We start from the raw sequence: 22,474 nt of genomic DNA on the forward strand, positions 1-22,474 counted from the left end.
TCTGTGTAGCTTTGGTGCCTGTCCTGGATCTCACTGTAGACCAGGCTGGCCTCGAACTCACAGAGATCCACCTGGCTCTGACTCCTGACTGCTGGGATTAAAGGTGTGCGCCGCCGCCGCCGCCGCCGCCGCCACCACCACAACCACCACCTGGCAAATTACTTTGTAATTGATTTGTTTGGGGAGATGAGAATAAATTTGCTTATATCAATTTTAAGTTTCTTTGAAAAATCTTATTTGCAATAATTCTTAAAATTAGAAATATAAAGCATTTGTAATAACTACATATACTTACATGTATTAGACCATATTTAATGTTCCATATCAGAAAACTGCACACCTTAGAAAGTTTGGAGTTTTGTAGCTTTCAGTATTTTTTATTTTTTTGTTTGTTGAGACATCGTCTCAGCCCAGCCTGGCTTAGAACTCAGCCTTGGCTGACCTTTAAGTCATGATCGCCCTGCCTCTGCCCCCCAGTGTCATGGATCACTAGCATGTGCCACCATGTTCCTCCTTGTTCTTTAAATTGTTTCTTTTGTTGTTTGCTCCTCAGGTCAATTCCATTCCTTATAAGCATATATTCTAGTATATTATTACTGTTTAATAGTTTCCTCAAGTTTTTAAATTTTATATTTATTGAAAAATAAGTTCAAAAAGGCAGACCCCAAAGAGACTATTTCATACTATAAACCTATGTGATAGATTATCAAGACATATATAATATGTGTCCCACAATTTTACATCCGTTTCACTATTAACAAATTAGTGGAATGCAATGAGTGGATAAGCTGTTATTTGAACGTGATCAAGGAGGGATGCCATAGTAGAAAAGAAATATGAGAAAGTCACAAATCGTGTAGGATAATTTTGTCTTTTTACTAACTTGTAATAGTGGAAGCCAAATTTGACTTGTGTCAAAATTGAGATGAGGGGAAATCTAATAATCTTTTTTTTCCCCTGGGTGATTTTTGTCTATCTCTATCTTGTACATGTTAAGTACAAAACCAAGTAGACTTTGACAGCTCATTTTAACTGGCTAATGTGGCTGTTTGAATTGCCAATTTGTATGCATACTAAATTTCGAAATAAATAACCGTTTAATAGCTTATTTTCTATTTCTGATGAAAATTCAAAGGTTGTATCCTCTGCATATGTATAGTATGGCAATTTCTGTTGTATTATAAGACCTTTTTTTTTTGTATCTCAATGTAGTGAAAAGTCTTAAGTTATATCTGTATTAATAACAAATCTGTATGTTCATAATTTTCAATCATATAAGAAATTATTCTTCTCATGATATAATTTAAGCTTTTTCCTCTTTAAGTAGAGTAATGCATGTTGTTTAAGTTACAAAAATTAAACTGTTTCTTCTGGAGAGATGGCTATGATACAAGTATTAAAGTTATAGTCAGTTGCATTCTTTTTTGTTTTGTTTTGTTTTGTTTTTGAGACAAGATATATAACAGTCCTGGCTGTCCTGAAATTCACTCTGTAGATCAGGCTGACCTCATAGTAACAGAGATTCGCTTGCCTCTGCCTCCCGAGTACCGGGATTAAAGGTGTGTACCACCACTGCGCAGCCAGCTGCATTCTTTATAGAGCTTAATTCTGTTTACTTTCAAAACAGTTTTAAGTCTGTGCTATGGGTGAGACATAAAGTCACCACATTTGTGTTTTGAATTTTTTTATAAATCCTCAAAAAACATTTCCTTGTTTGTTTGTTTCTAGCTTACGAGGTTTTGCCTGCGTGTATGTCTGTGCACCATGTGTGTACAGTACCTGCAGAGGTCAGAAAAGGGTGTCATGTGCAATGGTACTGAAGTTACAGATGGTTGTGAGCCACCGTGTTTTAGAGCTGCCAGTGCTCTTAACTGCTGAGCCGTCTCTCCAGCCCCATGTTGTAGATTTCTTATTGCTTATTTCTATCTAGCTAGATTATTTGAAATTAGACTCAATGACAAATGTTAAAAGCTGTTTAAGACTCAAAAAACCTATAGAAAAGTGTTGTACTATTCACTCTGCTGTTGTTTGAGTGTTGGCTGTGGCATTTGTGCTGAGGTTCATTTAATTTCCAAGTATTTTCAAAAACTCATTACTTACTCTACCAGATATTTGTTGTTTAACACTGAGAAAGAATTGCTCAAATGATGGGAGAATTACCTCAGTTAGATATATCCCCAGGAGTGGAATCGCTGGATTACATTGTATTCTGTTTTAACTTTTGAAGACACAATACTGTTTCTAGAGCAGCTGTATTATTTTACATTTTCACTAGCAATATATGCTAGTCTCCCCAATATGGATGTCACCCCACACAGAGACAAGATTAAAAACCAAAAGCAGGACCCCGGAAGCGCCTGCTTCCGGGCCGCCCAGGTCCGGCGGTCGCGGTGATGGCTTCGGGACCGGGCAGCTGAGCGCCGAGGTGGGAGTGGGCCCTGCGCCCGGAGTCTCAGAGGCCGACGCTCGCGTGCAGCTTGCGCCATGGCCACCTCCGCCGCCTCCTCCGAGCATTTCGAGAAGCTGCATGAGATCTTCCGCGGCCTCCTTGAAGACCTACGAGGGGTGCCCGAGCGGCTGCTGGGGACCGCGGGGACCGAAGAGAAGAAGAAGCTGGTCAGAGATTTTGATGAAAAGCAACAGGAAGCAAATGAAACGTTGGCAGAGATGGAGGAAGAACTACGGTATGCACCACTGACTTTCCGTAACCCCATGATGTCTAAGCTTCGAAACTACCGCAAGGACCTTGCTAAGCTCCACCGCGAGGTGAGAAGTACACCGTTGACAGCCGCACCTGGAGGCCGAGGAGATGTGAAGTATGGCTCATATGCCTTAGAGAATGAGCATTTGAATCGGCTACAGTCTCAAAGAGCATTGCTTCTACAAGGCACTGAAAGCCTGAACCGGGCCACCCAGAGCATTGAGCGTTCTCATCGGATTGCCACAGAAACTGACCAGATTGGTACAGAAATCATAGAAGAGTTGGGGGAGCAACGAGACCAGTTGGAACGTACCAAGAATAGACTGGTCAACACAAATGAAAACTTGAGCAAAAGTCGAAAGATTCTCCGCTCAATGTCCAGAAAAGTGATAACCAACAAGCTGCTGCTTTCCATCATCATCCTACTGGAGCTAGCCATCCTGGTCGGTCTTGTGTACTACAAATTCTTTCGACACCATTGAACTTCCTGGAGGGAAGGGCTTGTGGACCAGAACCTTGACTCTGAAGGAACGGTGTTAGGCATATAGATTGCTGCTGTGAGCTAACAGGTCAAGAATGCATTGTGTAGCCAGACTCTGGGGGGGCAGGCCATGGAAAACCACATCAATGTGAAGGAACTGCAACAAAACCAGTATGATATACTAAGGTAATAAATGCTGTTTATGACTCCTTCAAAAAAAAAAAAAAAAAAAAAAAACCAAAAGCAACTTAACTTCCATCTTTGCCAACACTTATGATTTTGTGTTTGATAGTTACTATCCTTCTTGGTATGAGGTAATTATCCAACATCTTGAGGAGTTTCCTGATATTTGAATTAAAGTTCACTAATTCTTCACGTCTTGTCTTCAGTATTGACTTTAAAATGATTCTGCTAGAAATTGTGTTTAAAGTGTCTACTATTTTTGACTACTATAACTGTGGTATTCAAAACAGACAGTATAAGACCATCTTAGCTAACTCATAAATTCTCTTTATTGTCATTACCAAGATTAAGATACAAATAAAGTCATAGTAATTTTGTAACCACACATTTTAATAAATTCATTTTCCCTGTTTTGTATAATGCTCCTTATATTCCTCACATAAAAAGATTTATACTTGTATAGATTATAATTCAAATACAGATACTAGCTTGGGATGATTAAAAACCAAGCAACAGCGTGCTAATAGAAATATATGTGATGTTGTAGATCATTAGTGATCAAGAAACAGCATCCTATTAATGGATGTATACTTTGATATATAAATCACAAGTGATTAGTAATGAAAAGTTTATGTTGAAGAACAAAAGTTAGACAAAATAGTTGTATCTATATATACATTTCTTAAACATGGAAAATGGTATTTGCTTATATGTTCACAACTTTTACTAGTTGGGGTGGAAAGTTTGTTCTTTTGGTATTTCTAGAGCACTGCCTTATTCCCCCAGTATACTTGTCATCACACGGTAGCTTCACTGATTAATGATATTTTGGTCCCTTGGATCATGACATTAAATACGAAGGAAAGACAGGATTGCTGTCTGGAAAGCAATCATTTCTAAATATAGACTGTGCTTATCTGCTGGTGTTAAGAGAGGTTGCTATGGTGAATTGAATTTCTTAAAAATTCCAGTCAGCAGAATGTAAACAGTGGCTTCTGAAGTGGTTATTTCCTATAAAGCTGGACGTTTTCATAAAGGTTAAAATGTAGTTAACATCTTTAATGGATTATTTATAAAATTTCAATTTTAGAGCATCTTTGAAGTCTTTATTATATAAAATAGAAGAGTTTTTGTTTTCACTGTAGACAAATTTAATTTAGTATTAGTCTTGATTTTTCTAGCAGCAGCATTAAATATCACTGAGTTTTCACTTTGCTACCATGATTTTGCTAATTCTAAAAAACCTTTTAGAGCTTTCTTATAAGTAACACCTCTAACTGTAAGATCTCATCAGTTTCACTTACTTTTCCCCCTGCTTGATGGATAACATGCTGATCTATAGTGTGTATATTGTAATGATATTGTCTAATATGACATTCCACAGTTGGTACCACAGTATGCTAAAGTTACAAATCCCAAAACATAATTGGGCTTTTTTAAAAGACATCTTTTTTTCCCCTCTCCATTCCTAAGATTAAATAGCTAACTTTTCATTAGTTATTCTTTTAGAATTCAGCCCAAAAGCATTAGGTGATGCTTAAATTCTTTAGTAACTAAGTTTAGCAGACATACCTCCTCTGTGAACAAGAAACATACCATCAAAGATGCATAATATCTTAGGTTTTTAGCATAAATCATCTAAATAGGTGAAACAATTAGCAAATAGGGATGTGAAACAAGAAGTGGTTTAATAAGCTCCTCCTGCAACCATCTCTTCACAGACAGGACAAGTAGCACCTGTTTACGAATCTAACAAAATTCACAGGAGCTAAGGACATCAGGTGAGAGAGCATAGTGCTTAGTTTTAGTGTAACAATTCAAAGAGACTGAAGACAGCAAGAAAGAGTGAGTTGCCTCTGTCACTTCTTTCCCCAACAATAAACAGTCCAACAAGGAGAGATAAGTCTTCTGCCCGGGGGGGGGGGGGGGGGGGGGAGAAAATTAAGTTCAGATCTTAGACTTGAAACACAATTAAATCAAGGCCTTGTTACATTGAAACCTGCTGTTTAGCAAAGACCCATGAATTCTATTGACAGGCAAATACTTGTGGACTAAGCTACTTGATCTGTGATTGAGCTGATGGCTGATTGTAGTCTTTACCCCCTCCCCGAAGCTTCAGAGGTAGATTGTAGAACAAAACTTCAGTTACCCATGATCGGGGCACAAAAGCAAGTATAGGGCTTTGTCTTAGGCCCTGACTGAGGAGAGGGATCAGTGGGGGAAAAAACTGGCTACTCAAACATGAAGACCAGAGTTAGGATCTCCAGCACCTGCATTAAAAAGAGGTGGGATTGTAGCCATGCTGTAATCCCACTGCTTGAAGAGACAGGGAATCCTGGGGCAGGCTCACTGGCTAACCTAACCAAATTAATAGTTGTTGGGTTCATCAAGAAACCCTGCCTCAGTAAATAAAATAGAGAGCTGTCTTGAATACATCAACATCAGCCTCTGGCATCTACGCACATGCATCCAACCCACCTGCAACATACACTCATATACATTGCAAACATGCATACACACCCCAAAGATATAAAACTGTGGTGATATTTTATCTGTGTCCTCCAATAAAGTTTATTGTATATAGTTTTTCCTATATTAGTTACAATTTTTTATTTTAGACTAAAAAGGGGAAATGTGGTGATGTATTGTGTCCTCTAAAATGTTGTGCACCCTAATAAAGTTTATCTGAGGATCAGAGGAAAAAGCCAGCCACCATTTTAAACATAGAAGTCAAGCAGTGGTAGTACATGCCTTTAATCCTATCACTCGGGAGGCAGAGATCAGTCTGGATCTCTGAGAGTTCAAGGCCACACTGGGAACAGAGCCAAGCATGGTGGCACAAGCCTTGAATTCCAACACTAGTTAACCATAAAGGTCTAGAGGTCTGTACAGACAGACTGACAGGAAGTGACAGAGCTGCGCAGGAAGAGAAAGTGATAAAGCTGGACAGAGAGAGGAAATGAGATGAAGAACAGAAAGGCATATAGGCGTGGATATACAGGAAGTAGATCTCTTTGGCAGAGGATCTCCAAATGGTAAGAACGTGGCTAGCTTTTTCCTCTGATCCTCAGATAAACTTTATTGGAGGACACAGATAAAAATATCATCATACAAACTGATCAGGAATCTTTCATTTCCTAGATGCTAACACCTACTCATATGCTGATAGAGCTCACAATTTACAGTCTCACCCAAAAGCCCCCTAAATGTGGATGAATTGTGGAATGCTAATATATAATCCATTTTAATTAAAAGTTTTTCATACAGTGTATTTTGATCATTTTGTCCTTGCCTCAAGTCCTCTCAGTTCTTCCCTACCTCTCTATCCAACATTGTTATTTTTCTCTTTCAAAAAAAGAGCGAGAAACAAAATCCTAAGAAATGCTCTAGTGTTCGACCCACAACAGCTCAATGAAAACCAAATGAGCAAAAGGCCAATAAGACAAAAAAATATCCTTACAAAACAAAGTGATAGAAAACATCCACAAAAGTACTATTGTGTTGGCCAGCTACTCCTGGGCATGAGGTCTGTCTTGAAATGTTGATATTTTCAGCAGACACACCATTGGAGAAAACTGATTTTTCCTTTGCTGGTGGGTATCAAATGCCGATAGCTTCTTGGTTAGGGGTGGGTTCCCATGTCCATATCACCATCTCAGTACAAGAACCCCATCTGGACTTGAATCTGTTCATGTCTTGTGCAAGTTGCTGCAGTTTCTGTGAGTTTTAGTGCATGTCGGTCCTGTTGTGTCCAGAAGACCATTTCTCTGGAGTCATCCATCACCTCTGGCCTTTACAGTCTTTCCACCTTCTCTTCTGCATTACTCCCTGAGCATTCATGGGAGGGGTTTGATGATGATATTCCCATTTAGGACCGAGTTCAGGAGTCTCATTCTCTGGACATTGTCAGTTGTGGGTCTTTGTGTCAATTCTCATCCACTGCAAGAAGAAGCTTCTCTGATGATGGCTGAGCAAGGCACTGAACTATGGGTATATGGTATGTCATTAGATCATTTTATTGCTATATTCCTTTAGTAGAATAATAGTATTAGGTTTTCTCCTAGACCTATAATCTTCCTAGTCTCGGGGTCTTGTGAGTATGAGTCTCAGCAGTGTCAGGTATGGGTTCCTCCAGCTCATGGACTGGGCCTTGAATCCAATCAGAAAGTGGTTAGTTACTCCCATTACATTTATGCTACTAATCACCAGTGTATCTTTCAGGCAGGTCACTGTTGTAGGCCACAGGGTTTGTAGCTGGGATACAGTGAGGATTACCTTTCTCCTACGTAGTATGCAGAGTATCTTCTAGTACCATGAACTCTAGTCAACAGGGGTAGCACTTCTATTTAGGCATCAGCTCAACTTCTCTGTGTTTAATAATGTATATAATTGTTGTCTTTTGCAGTCGGCCTTACCATCAAGTTGGCAATAGTCTGTGGTGTTTGGAGTTTCCATGGGACCCCCTTTGTCCAATGATTCAATAAAATGTAGCCCATTCCTGGTATTGGAAGTTTTACTTGGTGACATAAAATATCTTGTTGTCACATTATCTTCTGTATTATTTGGTGACTCTATTTGGATTCCTTTTATATATGTATGTATTTTAGGAAGTTTTTATAGTAGTGAATTTCAAATGGTCTTTAGTATTAGTTGTCCCTCTCCATATTCCCTCCTTTACCATTCTCTCACGCCCCCTCCCTTTTTAGTGTGCCTATTCAAGGTTCTGCTTTGTCTGCCCATAACAATATATTCTATTTTACAGTCCTTGTGAGAACCTCTTCTCCCCAGTTGTCCCTTACTAGGTATTTAACCTCAGCAGATACACAGATTGTAGCATGCCTATCATCATAGGCTGGGAAGCTAACATTCACATGTTAGAGAAAACATACAATATTTGGTTTTGTAGGGAGTTCTGTGTTACCTTACCCCAAATGATTCCATTTACCTGCAAATTTTATATTTTTCATAATAGCTGATTAATATTCTGCTCTGTAAATATATCACATTTTCATTATCCATTCTTATCAGTTGCTTGACATCTAGGCTGTTTCCAACTTCTGGCTATTATGAATAGAGCAGCAGTGAACATGGTTGAGCAAGTGTACTTGTATAATGAAGCATTCTTTGGGTATATGCCCAAGACTGAATCTTGAGGTAGATCAATTCCCATCTTCCTGAGGAACCCCCACAATGATTTCTGTAGTGACTTTACGAGTTTGTACTCCTACCAGCAGTGGATGAGTGTTTCCCTTGCTTCACATTCATGCCAGCATGAGCTGTCATGAGTTGTTTTATTGATCTTAGCCATTCTGACAGGTTTAAGATAAAATCTCAAAGTAATTTTGATTTGCATTTTCCTGATGGCTAAGAATGTTGAACATTTCTTTAAATGTTTCTCAGCCATTAAAACTTCCTCTGTTAAGAATTCTGTTTAGGTCTGTAACCCATTTTTAATTGGATTATTTGTTTTCTTGATATCTAGTTTTTTGAGTTCTTTATATATTTTGGATATTAGCCCTCTCTTGGATGTAAAATTATTAAGGATCTTCTATCATTTTGTGTGCTGCTGCTTTGTCCAAATGATGGTGTCCTTTGCTTTATAGAAGCTTCTCAGTCTCATGAGTTCCCGTTTATTGATTGTTGTTCTCAGTGCCTGTTCTATTGATGTTCTGTTCAGAAAGTCTTTTCCTGTGCCAGTGTATTTAAGGCTATTCCTCACTTTCACTTCTATCAGGTTCAATGTATCTGATTTTATTTTGAGGTCTTTGATCCGTTTGGAGGTCAGTTTTTGTGAAGGGTGATAAAGATGGATCTATTTTATTCTTCTGCATGCAGCTGTTCTGTTTGACACGCACCGTTTGTTGAAGATGCTGTCTTTTTTCCAGTGTGTGTTTCTTTCCCAAAAATCAGTTGTCCATAGGTTTGTGGACTTATGCCTGGGTCTTCAATTAGATTTCATTTACCAACATGTCTGCTTTTATGACAATGCCATGTTGTTTTTATTACTATAGCTCTGTAGTTTAATTTGAGATTAGAAATGGAGAACTACCTCCAGTAGTTCTTTTACTATTCAGGATTATTTTAGCTATTCAGAGGTTTTTTTTTGTTTGTTTCCATATGAAGCTGTGTTTTTAATTTCTGTGAAGAATTATGTTGGGATTTTGATGGGGATTGTGTTGAATCTGTAGATTGTTTTTGGTTGGATGGCCATTTTCAAAGTATTGTACTGATTCATAAACATGGGAGCTCTTTCTATCTTCTGGTGTTTTCTTCAGTTTCTTTCTTCAGTGTGATAAAATTTTTATTATACAGGTCTTTCACTTGGGTGGCTACAATTATCCTATGATAGATTTTTTTTTTTGAGGCTATTGTGAAAGGTTCTGTTTCCTTTACAGTCTGTTTGTCATTTGTCTGTCAGAAGGATGCTGGTTTTTGAGTGTTAATTTTGTATTCTGCTTCTTTTCCTGAAGTGTTTATCAGTTGTAGAAGTTTCTTAGTGGATTTTTTTAGGGTCTCTTATGTATAAAATCATACCATCTGTAAATATACTTTGACTTCTTCCTTCCTATTTGTATCCCCTTGACCTCATTCAGTTGTCTTAATGCTCTAGCTAGAACTTCAAGTGCTATATTAAGTAAGTATGGAGATATTGGACATCCTTGTCTTGTTCCTGATTTTAGTGGAAATGCTTTGATTTTCTCTACATTTAGGTTGATGTTGGCTGTGGGCTTGTTGAAAATTGCCTTTATTATGTAGAGGCATGCCCCTCGTATCCCTAGGCTCTCTGAAACTTTTCTCATGAAGGGATATTGGATTTTGTCAGTGGTTTTTTTTTTTCCATCCAATGAGATGATCAAGGGTTTTTTGTCTTTCAGTCTGTTTATGTGGCGGGTTGCATTTATTGATTAAACATGTTGAACTATCCAAGCATCTCTGGAATGAACCCAACTTGATCGTGGTGGGTAATCTTTTTAGGGGGAAATTTTGAATCTATGTTTAAAAGGAATCATTTTTTGTTGTTGGATCTTTGTGAAGTTTTGGTACTAGAATAATAATGACTTTGTAAAAAGAATTAAGAAATGTCCCTTAGTTTGTATTTTGCAGAATTGTTTGAGGAACATTGGTGTTATTCAAGAGGTGGAGCTCCCAGAAAATGGAGGTGGGATCTGAGGAGGGGTCACTGCAAGCAGCCTGGTACAAGACTTAGTGTAAGCCTGGAAAGATGTGAATGGAGGGCAGGAAGGCTATATAACCTGATTTATGATTTCAGCAACCTGTTAGTAGTTATTTAGGGGAAGGAAATTACTAGAAAGAAAATGTGGGCTTTTTCTTGGGTAATATAAATATTCTATATAGTACTCTTATCTGCAATTCCTCTTTGTCCAGTTTTGCTTCCTTGTAGTCAAACTTGTTCTGAAAATACAAAATGAAAATTACTGCAGTAAACAGTTTGTTCATTTAAAATTGTCTGTCTTTATGATGAGCATAAAGAAATCCTACTTATCTGATTGATAACAGGAATTATTATCCCTTTGTCCAGTTTATCTAAGCTATGTGTTTTGCCTTACCAATTAATCACTTGACAGGTATTTCATTTACTGCATCAGCTATTGCCGTATCCCAGTGTTAAAGTTCCTGTGCTACATTACTGTATTATGAATTCAAAGTACAAGATTAGATGCTGGCAATTTGTATATCCCACAAATAAACCATTAACTACTTAATTCTAAATATGAAAGTTTGTAATTTAAGAAAGGGGGAAAAAGCCATAAGGTTAAGTTAAAGTTTACAGAAAAAAAAATTAAGTATTGATCCCATGAAATTGTCAAGAAATTGCATGGTGGTTTTACTGTTATGCTCAATTACATGGAAAAGGTATTGAATTATTGAGTTTGTTCCTAGCCCGTGGGAGTCCCTGCAAATGTCATGGCCAGTAGTGTCAATCTGCATGAGGCAAGAAGGAAATCCAGTTAAACACAACTCAATAGCTGGTGTTGGTTCAAACTTCTAGAGTCTGACACCAGGCAGTTTATTTTAGCTATACTCAAACACAGCACAGTTTTGGAAAACAGTTTTCTGATGATAATTAGCTCAATCCTGTGTATAAAATGTAGCTTAAGATATGTTTACATTGAAACTCTTTACAAAGTACATATGGCATCTTCCATAACAGAAACAATGCTCAAAATAAGGGTCTATGAAAGTGATTCTCAACCTGTGAGTCATGACCTCTTTGACAAACCTCTAAAAATATTTTCATTATGATTCATAACAGCAAAATTACAGTTATAGAGTAACAATGAAAATATAGTTGGGGGTCACCACAGCATGAGGAACTGTATTTAAGGGTCTCAGCATTAGGAAGGGCTAGGGAGAATGACTGAGATAAACATAAAGGTCTATGGGAGTAAGGAGTGGCCTGGCCCTACAGTTAGCACGGACGTTACCTAGGCTGTTGTAAAGTATAAGTGACGTCTCCTGTAAGGATAGGTTTTATTGACTGAGAGACAGTGCTCAAGATAAAGGTCTAGGGAGGAAGAGTCTGGGATGAACAAACATATTAGTATAGGGGATTCAGTTGTGGCCTGGCCCTACAGGTAGTACAGATCACCAGGCTACTAACTACATCCATTCCCAGCTTTCCAGGTGGAAAACGGGTGTACATCTTACCTCAAGATACAATCCTGCATATTTAACATTCCTGGTTTTCCTAGTGCTTATCTGTGAGCACAAGAACCTTGTCGCCGCAACACTATCTGTATTTTCAGGATTTTCTAAGGGTTAGAAACATACTTCAGTAGAGAGATTTTGTGTTGTTTGGATAGCAATTTCAAAGACTTATAAGTGCAATGTCTAAATTTTTTATTTTTTTATTTTTTTATTTTTATTTATTTTTTTTTTTTTGTTTTTGTTTTTCGAGACAGGGTTTCTCTGTGTAGCTTTGCGCCTTTCCTGGAACTCTCTTTGGAGACCAGGCTGGCCTCGAACTCACAGAGATCCGCCTGCCTCTGCCTCCTGAGTGCTGGGATTAAAGGCGTGCGCCACCACCGCCCAGCTATTTTTTTATATGTTAATTTCAAATGAAACCTTGAGTTTTAACTGAATTAAATTTACATTCATTGTTGATCAAACATTATATACACTAAAGAACATAAAATACATAAGATAAATGTTATTAATCATCTGGGTACTAAGAATTAATAGGTTGTTAAGTCATAATTACCATTCTTTTTTTTTTTTTTTTTTGGTTTTTTGAGACAGGGTTTCTCTGTGTAGCTTTGCGCCTTTCCTGGAACTCACTTGGTAGCCCAGGCTGGCCTCGAACTCACAGAGATCTGCCTGGCTCTGCCTCCCGAGTGCTGGGATTAAAGGCGTACGCCACCACCGCCCGGCAATTACCATTCTTATATGCAATCAGAAATCCTAGTTTTAAAAAGTATTGGGAAACACTGTAAATTTTGTTCTTATTTCCCCCCTAGACTGAATGAATATGGCAATGAAATCTCCTCAGCTTTCTGCTTGGGGCTTCCTTGACCAAAGCTTATTATCTACTAATCACCAAGATGTGCTTTACGTACTTCTGATAAAATCAGTGGCCCAGTGAGGTGTCTTAGTAGGGGAGTTTCAAGGAATTTGTCATAGGATTTAGAATAACACTTAAATGTGGTTTCCTTTTATTTGGTTTTCTCAAAGAAGTCAATGATGCTCTAGCTGGCCTTCCCCTGTGCCCTCTGACAGTCTGTGAAGAGTTTAAAATAGAGTAGTTGTTGTTTTTCACCTCTTCATTCCCAGTCTCTGAGATCACTTTTTAAAAAATTTTTCTGTATTTATTTAGTTTATATGTATGAATTTTTGCCCTCATATTTGTATGTACATCATGTGAATGCAGTGCCCACAGAAGTCAGAGGTCATCTGATCTCTGGGTACTGGAATTATACTTGGTTGTGAGCCACCATGTGGTACTGCAGTCCTGGAAAAGCAGCAACTTCTCTTAACCACTGAGCCATCTTTACCACCCTTGAAATCCCTTTTTTTTAATTAGTAAACTTGAGTAGCAAACTTTTATTTTTTTTCCTTTGGACCCTTTCAGTTGTTTTAGACAGTCTGAAAAATAAATGTCTTTAGTCCACTTGGTCAGAAGTTCTGATATAAGGTCTTCTATAAAAAACAAAATTTATTTTATTTTAGAATTTATATCAATAGCATTTAAAATACATGTATTACTGTGGTATATAGAAAGGCAGGAATGTTATATACACACACACACATAGACACACACACACATATATATATATATAAAACACACACAGCTTCAGTGTTATTACACCTCGATTATAATATAGTCTTTGTCTTACTTAGAATGTGCTTCACATTTGTTATAAAAGTTGAAAATTACAAGCTGTTTTCTTTGACCATAGTTTTATGTGTGATTTTGGCAAAAGATAAAAGGATCTTAATTTGTAACTGATATCTGATTGTTGTTTTCAGAGAAAACTGATAGAAGAGGAATAATGATATTTTCAGAACTTGAACACAAGTTAATTCAAATTCATTGTATGTAAAAATGACAAATTTTGCCAGGCAGCAGTGGCACACCCCTTTAATCCCAGTACTCGGAGGCAGAGGCAGGTGGATCTCTGTGAGTTCCAGGCCAGCCTGGTCTACAAAGCAAGATCCAGGACAGGAAGTAAAAACTACACAGAGAAACCCTGTCTCGAAAAACAAAAACAAAAATAAAAGACAGATTTTACTGAACTCTGTAGTACTTCATTTTAAATTTTTTTTTTTTTTTTTTGGGCTGTATCAAGTTAAAGTGATAAAAAGAGGTAGGGCGGTGATGGCACATGCCCTTAATCCCAGCATTTAGGAGGCAGAGGCAGGTGGATTTCAGTAAATTCAAGGATAACGTAGTTTACAAAGTGAGTACTAGAAAACACACACACACACCAGAAAAACGTGTAGCCATCATGTATATACTTTCTTGTCAATGGATAATATAAAACTTAAAAATTTTGTACAGATACCAAGGAATATAGTTTAGTGTAAGATTTCCTTGGATAAGGGGATGTGTAGGATTTGATTTCTTAGTGTTGTTAAAAACAAAACGGAACTACAGAGTTCCTGAATGCAATTAAAGGTAACACAACACACAATTTCTTACAGAGAACTGAAACTTCCAATCTGCATTAGATGCTTCTCTTTTCTCTCTTAACTTCTAAATTAGGCTCATTTAAAGTAAGTGTTGAGCATGTAGTAACACATATGCTTTTCAGTCTCCGTTTACAATTAGCATCTCATTTACATTAGTCACATACATGCTGTTGCTTTTATCATAAGACAGAAGAGGTCAGAAATGAGTCTTTTTAACCACAACCAGTGACTGATGCTCTCTGTGAATTATAGAAAAGAATCTATCAAGCAAGGTTTGGTGGGTCACACATGTAGTCACTAGCATGTGCTCCAAAGTGAGACCCAGTATTGGGAGAAAAAAAAAGAAAGAAAGAAAGAAAGAAAGAAAGAAAGAAAGAAAGAAAGAAAGAAAGAAAGAAAGAAAGGCGTGAAGAAAGAAAGGAAGGAAGGAAGAATGAACAAAAATTAAAGATATGTCTTTTTTCTAAAGTATCTGATTCATTTTTACAACAATAAATTCTCTTAAATTATTTGTGTACCTTCATGCAAACTTAGTTATTAATATGTATGCTTTTCTATCATTATACATCTACTAAATAAAATGGGGTAGAGTGATATGTCAGTATACAAAAAAGTTAATGTGCCAGTGTTTATTTGGAAGAAATGAAAGGCTATAAAATTTAAACAAATGAAGAAAACAGTGTTAAAATTACCATAAATATTTTAAGAAATTAATTTTAAAGCCTTTTGTTCTGTGTTAAGAAATGTCTTTAAGCTGAACTGTATAAATAGTACTTATTCATAAGTATCCAGTAAAGTACTTCTCCATTCATTGTAGGCTCCTTAAAAGGAATATTTACTGAGTTAATTTTGAGCACCCTGCATATTTTCTTATATATATTGATTGTTTAATAGCAATATAGTTAATAAATGGTTTGCATTTAGACAATTGATGTATTCCTTAGTAGAATTACTATTTTTTCCTCAAGTTTAAGAGCTATTTTCAGGTAATAAGAGAATTAATACTTATTTATATAAATACAATAAAATATATGATTTTTATAAATGCTAAATTTTGCTGATTTAAAAATTGTTATGTTAGTCTCTTTATCATGTTACTGATTTTTATTCATTTACTTATTTGCTCTGCTGTATGATATTTGTCAACTTGATACAAGCCTAAACATATCTGAGAAGAGGGAAATTTTAAAATTATTATTAAAGTTATTTATTTTACATCCAGACTGCAATTTCCCCTCCCGGTCTCCTCTCATTTCCTCCCTCCTGCCCCCCCCCCCACTTACTCCTTCCCCAGTTCTGTTCAGAAAGGGGCAGGCCTCCGATGGGTATCAACAAAACATGGTATATCAAGTTGAAGTAAGACTAAGCACCTCTCCTTGTATTAAGGCAGGAAGAGGGAATTTTAATGGAGGAAATGCCGATTGGCTTGTAGTCATTTCTGCAGGGTATTTTCTTGATTGATAATTGTTGTGAAAAGGCCCAGATCATTATGGAGATGGTTCCATTCCTGGATAGCTGGACCTGGATGGTATAAGAAAGCAGGCTGAGCAAGCCACGAGGAGCAAGCCAGTAAAAAGCATTCCTCCATGGACACTGTTTCAGTTCCTGTCTTCAGGTTCCTACCTTGAGTTCCTGCCTTGACTTCTGTCAGTGATGGAGTGTGATCTGAGAGTTGTAAGATGAAGTGTCAACCTTTTCTTTCTTAAATTTTTCTAAAATGGTATTTTATCACAGCAATAGAATCCTTAACTTAGCACTTCAGTGATCAGAGAATAAGACGATTCCTCATCTCTTAAAACATAGGCACTAATGGGAAAAGCACATATTAATCAAGTAATAATGCTGATTTCTATGTAATTTTAGACTGAGCTAAGTGCATTAAAATTAACTTTCATTAATACTGAAATCAATTAATTCTCATGTACATAACAGACATAGTTTAGAACATGTGTGTACCAAAAGTAGTATAGCAACATCTTTGTAAACCGTGAGTATACTTTTAAAAAATATGTAAAGGTATATATTAAAATACTTTCAAGTAAACAGTTTCAGCTTTCAATTTCTTTTTATTGTTTAACAACAGTAATTTCTTCATTCCTGGTTATTTCCTAGATCTCTTTCTCTATAGCTTACCCAATTTTAAAAAATGGAATAACAATATTCTCAAAAACTCAAATTCAAACCTACAAAATATTCTTAGTTTTCTTGGTCTCTTTCCTTTACTATCATCATAACTACTCAATCTAAAATTGCATCTCCAAAGTTATATTGAGCTTACCTATATTATGTCATCTACTACCCCCTGGATTCGAATGACTATCCCTGTAGTTTATTACAGAACTTCTAAACATTTCTTTCTTCTCTTGTCATCTGCTAATCTAGTCTCCATACAGCACAGCCAGAGAAACCTTTTATTAACAGGAAATCAAAACATGACATTTCCTTTGAAATTGTTTACTGACTTTCTAATTTATTAAAAGATAGACTAGTTAGACCATGGTTTGTGGCCTTCTCTGCCATATTATTACCATTTTTCTTTCATTCTATTTATACACGCTACATTGGATTTCTTTTACTGAATAACAAGCTAAACTCTATTCCATCATTTTTATTATTATTTATTTATTCAATTTTGCTTCCCTATACCTGGAATATTTTTTCTCGGAACCTTTTCATAAGACTGAGTTTATGGATATTTATCTACCTATTCCAATAGGTCTTCTGTAATTATACTTCCTGTATAATGGCCTATCTCTATATAACAAGAGCCTCAATGGTGTATATATATCAGTTTATTAAGGGGGTCTATGGGAAAACAGACTCACTGATACAGGATAAGGTAAATCCATTTGCAGAGTCCTTGGAAAGCTGGGGACCAATCACACACTGCTTCACACCTCCTGATCTGGTCTTCACCACCAAAGATAACGTGACCCTCTTCCTCCTTCCTTTTAAGAGGTCCTGTAGGCAGATAAGAAGCAATGCCTCTATCAGGCCAGATAGCCCAAGGTCATGGGTGGAGCGGATTCCCACTACAACTTTGCTGTTGGCCTTAATATAGTATTATTCATTGTTTAGTTTTTATCTTCCTAAGTGCTATGAAAGTTGTTAATTCATTTTTTTTCAGATAAAAAAAAATTCAATACTTACATACTAGTAAATTTATGTTTGATGTGAACATTTTCCCAGTTTTCTGAGCTGTTACTGCAGGATTGCAAGCACATCAAATAATGAAATATATTCATAATTGATATTTTCAAAAAATTACAATCCATAGTTCTAAATATGTCAACATTTTAGATTATAAATGAAAAAAATTCTTTCATTTTTTGTAGATAATATAAAAGGTAAGAATTAATATACTTGTTAATATCTAAAGTTATTGCTAATATACTCCAGCTACTCAGTGTTTACTGAGTACATTTAGCATTATATTATTCAAGTAGTCTGAATTAAAGAATAGTAAAAGTTTTCAACCTATTGTGTCAATGTGTTCCATGAATGAATTGAATGAAACTCGTTATAAAGCTAATTTTAGCAGTTTTCTACAAGAAACCATGATTAAGAACCACATTTCCCACACACTGTATCCAACCTATCACATCCATAAAATATTTCCATGGGCAGCACAGTGTAGTGTATGAGGAAAATCATCACAAGTGTCAAACAAAGTCCTGGCTCAAGTTAATTCAGTTTTGATATTGGATTGTACTATATGATGACACCATATCTTCATGAAGCTGGGTTTTCCATAATTAACTGATACAAATAAAAAAAGCAAGTAATGTAAGAAAATCAGTGTGGAATAGGAAACAAGAGTAGTGGTGGTGTCCAATGTGATTCTAAACCTTTAGATCTGTATGTGGCCCAAAAGGTATATTCATCTTGTTATAATTGTGGCTAGGAATAAATTAAAATAATAATTCTTCTTTGAAATAAAGTGTTGATTCTTTCTTCAAGCAGCTGCTTACGTATTAGACTATAAAACTTACTTAGAGAACTACCTGTAGCACCTCTATATTTAGGGGTACTGTGAAATACTTTGAGATAGTAAAGTTGGAAAACTTCTCATAAGACATTAAAATATTTTTCAAAGATAATTTTAATCATCTTGTAATATTTTATGAAGACCTGGTCTTCAGCAGCACACCCATAAGAGTTCTGTTTATACTAAGAAAATAACAGCCAAACCTAGTTGAGTTTTACGAAGTTTGAAGTGAGTATAATGAAGGCATTAATAAACCAAAAACGAGCTGGGAATATAGTTCAGTTGGTATAGCTTCCAAGACGTACAAGGTTTAATTCCAATAACACCATAAACTGGGCATGATGCCCTTAATACCAGCACTGAGAGTGGAGACAGGAGGATCAGATGTTCAAGGTCATCTGCAGTTTGTCTCAAAAACAACACCCGCCCCCGTGTGTGTGTGTATGTGCATGCATACCACACACACACACACACACACACACAAAATCTAGATGTAATATACAAATAGGACTGTTAATCAGATATCTTTGTGTGCAAAACAATAATTCATTTGTTTCTCTGTAAAATTTTGACAGGAATTTATGTGGAATAGAGTCAGAAGCAAGTTATAAACCAGAAAAGTTGTCTTAATTACTTTCTTCTTGCTGTGATAAAATACCCTGACAAAACAATTTAAGGAAGGAAGAAAAGTAGGTAGGTTGGTTGGTTTTATTTTAGCTTATAGTTCAAGGTACAGTGTGCATCATGGTGGAAAAGTCAAGGCAGCAAGAAAAGAGCAATGAATGCGTGCCAGTGTTCTTTGCTTCCTCCATTTTCCATTTTGTATAGTCCAGGATTCCTTACCCAATGAGTGGCCCCACCTACAGTAAAGATGAATCTTCCCACATTAGTTTACATATGAACATAATCAAGGTTGTCTCTCAGATATATCCCTTGGCCCATCCCCTGATGATTCTAGATTCTGTCAGATGACAACAGTAATTATCAAAGAAGTCTTTGATGGATTGGCTGTTATTTGCCTAAAGTGCAGTTAGAATTCTAGCTCTTCAGACCACTTCCAAGTGACAACTGATGTTCTAGGAAACATTTAAAAGGTGAAATTTCAATAAAACATGAGACCAATTATTATAAGACAGTAGCAAATCATAAATCAATAGTGGTGATAGGAAAATAATTGTTAGGTTTTTAAAATCCTTTTTTAAATATCCCAAAGAGTAACCCAGAATTCAAATTCAAATTAGAAAGTAAAGTACTGTTAATTCAAACATATCTTTTTCTGTTTCAGTTTAATGTGTTATACTAAAACAGACTTCTGTTCCCAAAATAGTTACATAAGAACAGTTTGTTGTCACAGATGACTTTTTCCCATAAAGTAAGTCTACTATAAAGGATATAGTCTTTATTTAAAATGTTAAGCTACAAATATTTATCCTTCTGAGCCATCTGCTCAGCTAAGTAACCATAAGAATTCTAGGCTGAAATCTGAAAAATGGAAATACTTGAAAAATCTTAGCATAGCTGAGTCTTGATTTTTTTTAACAGCATGTTTCTTCCTCTGAGCAAAAATAGAATGATACAGATTCTTATTTGTGAAACATTATATTAGGTTCATTTAAAAACAAGAATTTTAAACTCTTTTTAGACGAATTACTCTATCTGAATGAGTTCATTCAAATGCCCAGTTACTACTCTAAGTGAGAATAAAGGAAAACTGTTTACTTAGTGTTTGTTGGTAAAAGAAAGTATATGTCAATTCTTTAGACTTTAAAGAGATCGTATTACTAGCATGTATTAATCATTTAAAATTATTATCTCAGATATCACTGCCAGGTATGGTAGTGAATACCTGTAATATCAATAGTTGTGAGGAATGGAGAGACAGGATCACAGGGATCACAAGTCAAGTCTTACCTGTGCTACAACAGCTAGAGACTGCCCCCAACACACAGCTAGAACTTTCTATGCTCTGTTTTTGGAATTGGCTGTCAGATTTTTTTTTTTAGTAACTTACTTATTTTGATTTCATATACATTGGTGTGATATGTAAATCTAGTTAATCTTGTCAATAAAAAATCAAGAGTCAAATATTGGAATAAAAGTCTGAAAGATCAGAGAACTGGGAGCAGCTGCTATTAGCTTCCTACCTCTTCCATTCCTCTGTCCAAAAGGGCACTAGATCCTCTCTCTGCTCCACTTTATCACTTACTATCTTCTCTCTGTACAGACCTCCAGACCTGTATGGTTAACTAGTGGCTAGCTCTGCCCTCTGACTCCAAACAAACTTTATTTGTCAGAACACAAAATGTCATACAACATTCCCTCCTTTTTGTCTAAATAAAAAGCAAATGTTTTAACTAACATAGAAAAAAAACTTTATACAAATATATACAGCCAAATATTACATTAACAATGGCTCATTCATAGCATTTCACAAATTCAGAGAAAATACTCCATTACTTATCCTATATTGGTGAGTCCAAAGTGTTACACCTAATTCACTTTCTGTCCTAACTTGTATTACCAATCCAAATTTATCATTTTATGTCTCTCAACCTTATGCACTTTACACCTCTTTTGTGAGTTTCTTTTCTGAATTTGTTAACAAGGAAAGCTATAATTATAACTTTCTAGTCTTCAGCTCCATCAGAGACCTGAAAAGGATATAATATTACCTGAGTAAACAGGAAGTGCAGAGCAGACTACTTCGAAAACTAAGAAATGACAGAAACAGCTGTCTGCCTGAACAGTCACCAAAGGTTCCTCTGTAACATTGGGGTATCCATCTTCAGCCTACAGGCCTAGAATATCTCACCGACTTTTCAGTGAAGCAGGATTTTTGAAGGACTCTCCCACCTTGTCTTGGTAAAGCTGGACAGTCACTTTCTTTTGTTTCCTGCTTGTCCAGTTTGGACAGCGTACTGTCAGCAGTCGAAATAAGGGCAGTTTCTTGCTTAGTGGCTAACTGTCCACAAAGAAAGTAAACTCCATATGGAGTTTCTTTGGTGCCCATCATCTTTTCTGAAGTAGATTAGTGTTGCCAGGAGCAGACATGTCTCATTGTCATTTAAACAAACAAAAAACCCTTATGTTATTAAAACACCTTAAATGCCATATTCTGTAGATCTCTGAAGTGTTTGAAGACCACCTATCTAAAATATATCTGTTTGGCCTTGAAAACACACCTAACAGGGCTACAAGTTTGATTGTAATAGGTGACTAACTACTAACCTGCATTTCTTTATTTTCCTCAATAGTTTGTAATAATAACTTTCAAGGACTAGAAATTTACATTACATTGTTAATTGAGCTGTATATGTACAATACCTTGAACAAGAGTAGAAACATGTATAGCATGTTCTAACCAAAATAACCTTAAATTTGTATCAATATCAAAATATCTTAAACAAGAGTAGAAACATATATACAGTATAACAAAAATAACCTCAGATTTGTACCAGTATATAAAAATCTGTACCAATGTAAAATATTTAAGACTAGTAGTTGCTCTTTTGGTTAAAAGTTGATTCAATAATCTACCCTTTTATCCTATCATTCCCATATCCCCCCTTTTTCTTTTCACAATGAGATCCCTAAATCTAATCTTCATTCAGCTTTCTTCATGATCATTACCAGTTACAACTTGTAACCAACCCCCCCCCCCCACAAATGATGACAAATATCTATAATCCACTGAACAACCAAAAACTGCCCACTCCACCTCTTGGGAATGTGGGTGTCGTATTCTTAAAATTACTTCCTGCTGTCTGGGGGTGATGGCATCTTTAGGGAACCCTGAAAAATTGGGATAATTGTCAAGTCCTGGGAGTGCTAGCTTTATCATTTGTTGTCCAGTCTGTGTAATGGGAAAGTTCAGGGGTTTAGTCCTGGCTAGAGTATTCTGTGAGGCTGGACCATCTTAGCTATACCTTGAAATTGTCCTGAGGAGTTTGTAGTCCAAAGCTGATCTTTG

The 22,474-nt window shown here is 36.3% G+C and overlaps 2 protein-coding genes across 3 annotated transcripts in view; both read left to right on the forward strand.

The window, feature by feature from the left end:
* The window catches only part of Gphn (gephyrin), a 409,924-nt gene that overhangs the window by 84,823 nt on the left and 302,627 nt on the right, over nucleotides 1-22,474 (forward strand). The window lies entirely within an intron of this gene.
* On the forward strand, nucleotides 2,348-3,391 carry LOC131923798 (vesicle transport through interaction with t-SNAREs homolog 1B). The gene has a single exon (XM_059278963.1). It carries the CDS (start codon nucleotides 2,485-2,487, stop codon nucleotides 3,181-3,183), a length of 699 nt encoding a protein of 232 aa, XP_059134946.1. The 5' UTR covers nucleotides 2,348-2,484; the 3' UTR covers nucleotides 3,184-3,391.

This window comes from Peromyscus eremicus, chromosome 14, assembly GCF_949786415.1.
Source record: "Peromyscus eremicus chromosome 14, PerEre_H2_v1, whole genome shotgun sequence".
NCBI lineage: Eukaryota > Metazoa > Chordata > Mammalia > Rodentia > Cricetidae > Peromyscus > Peromyscus eremicus.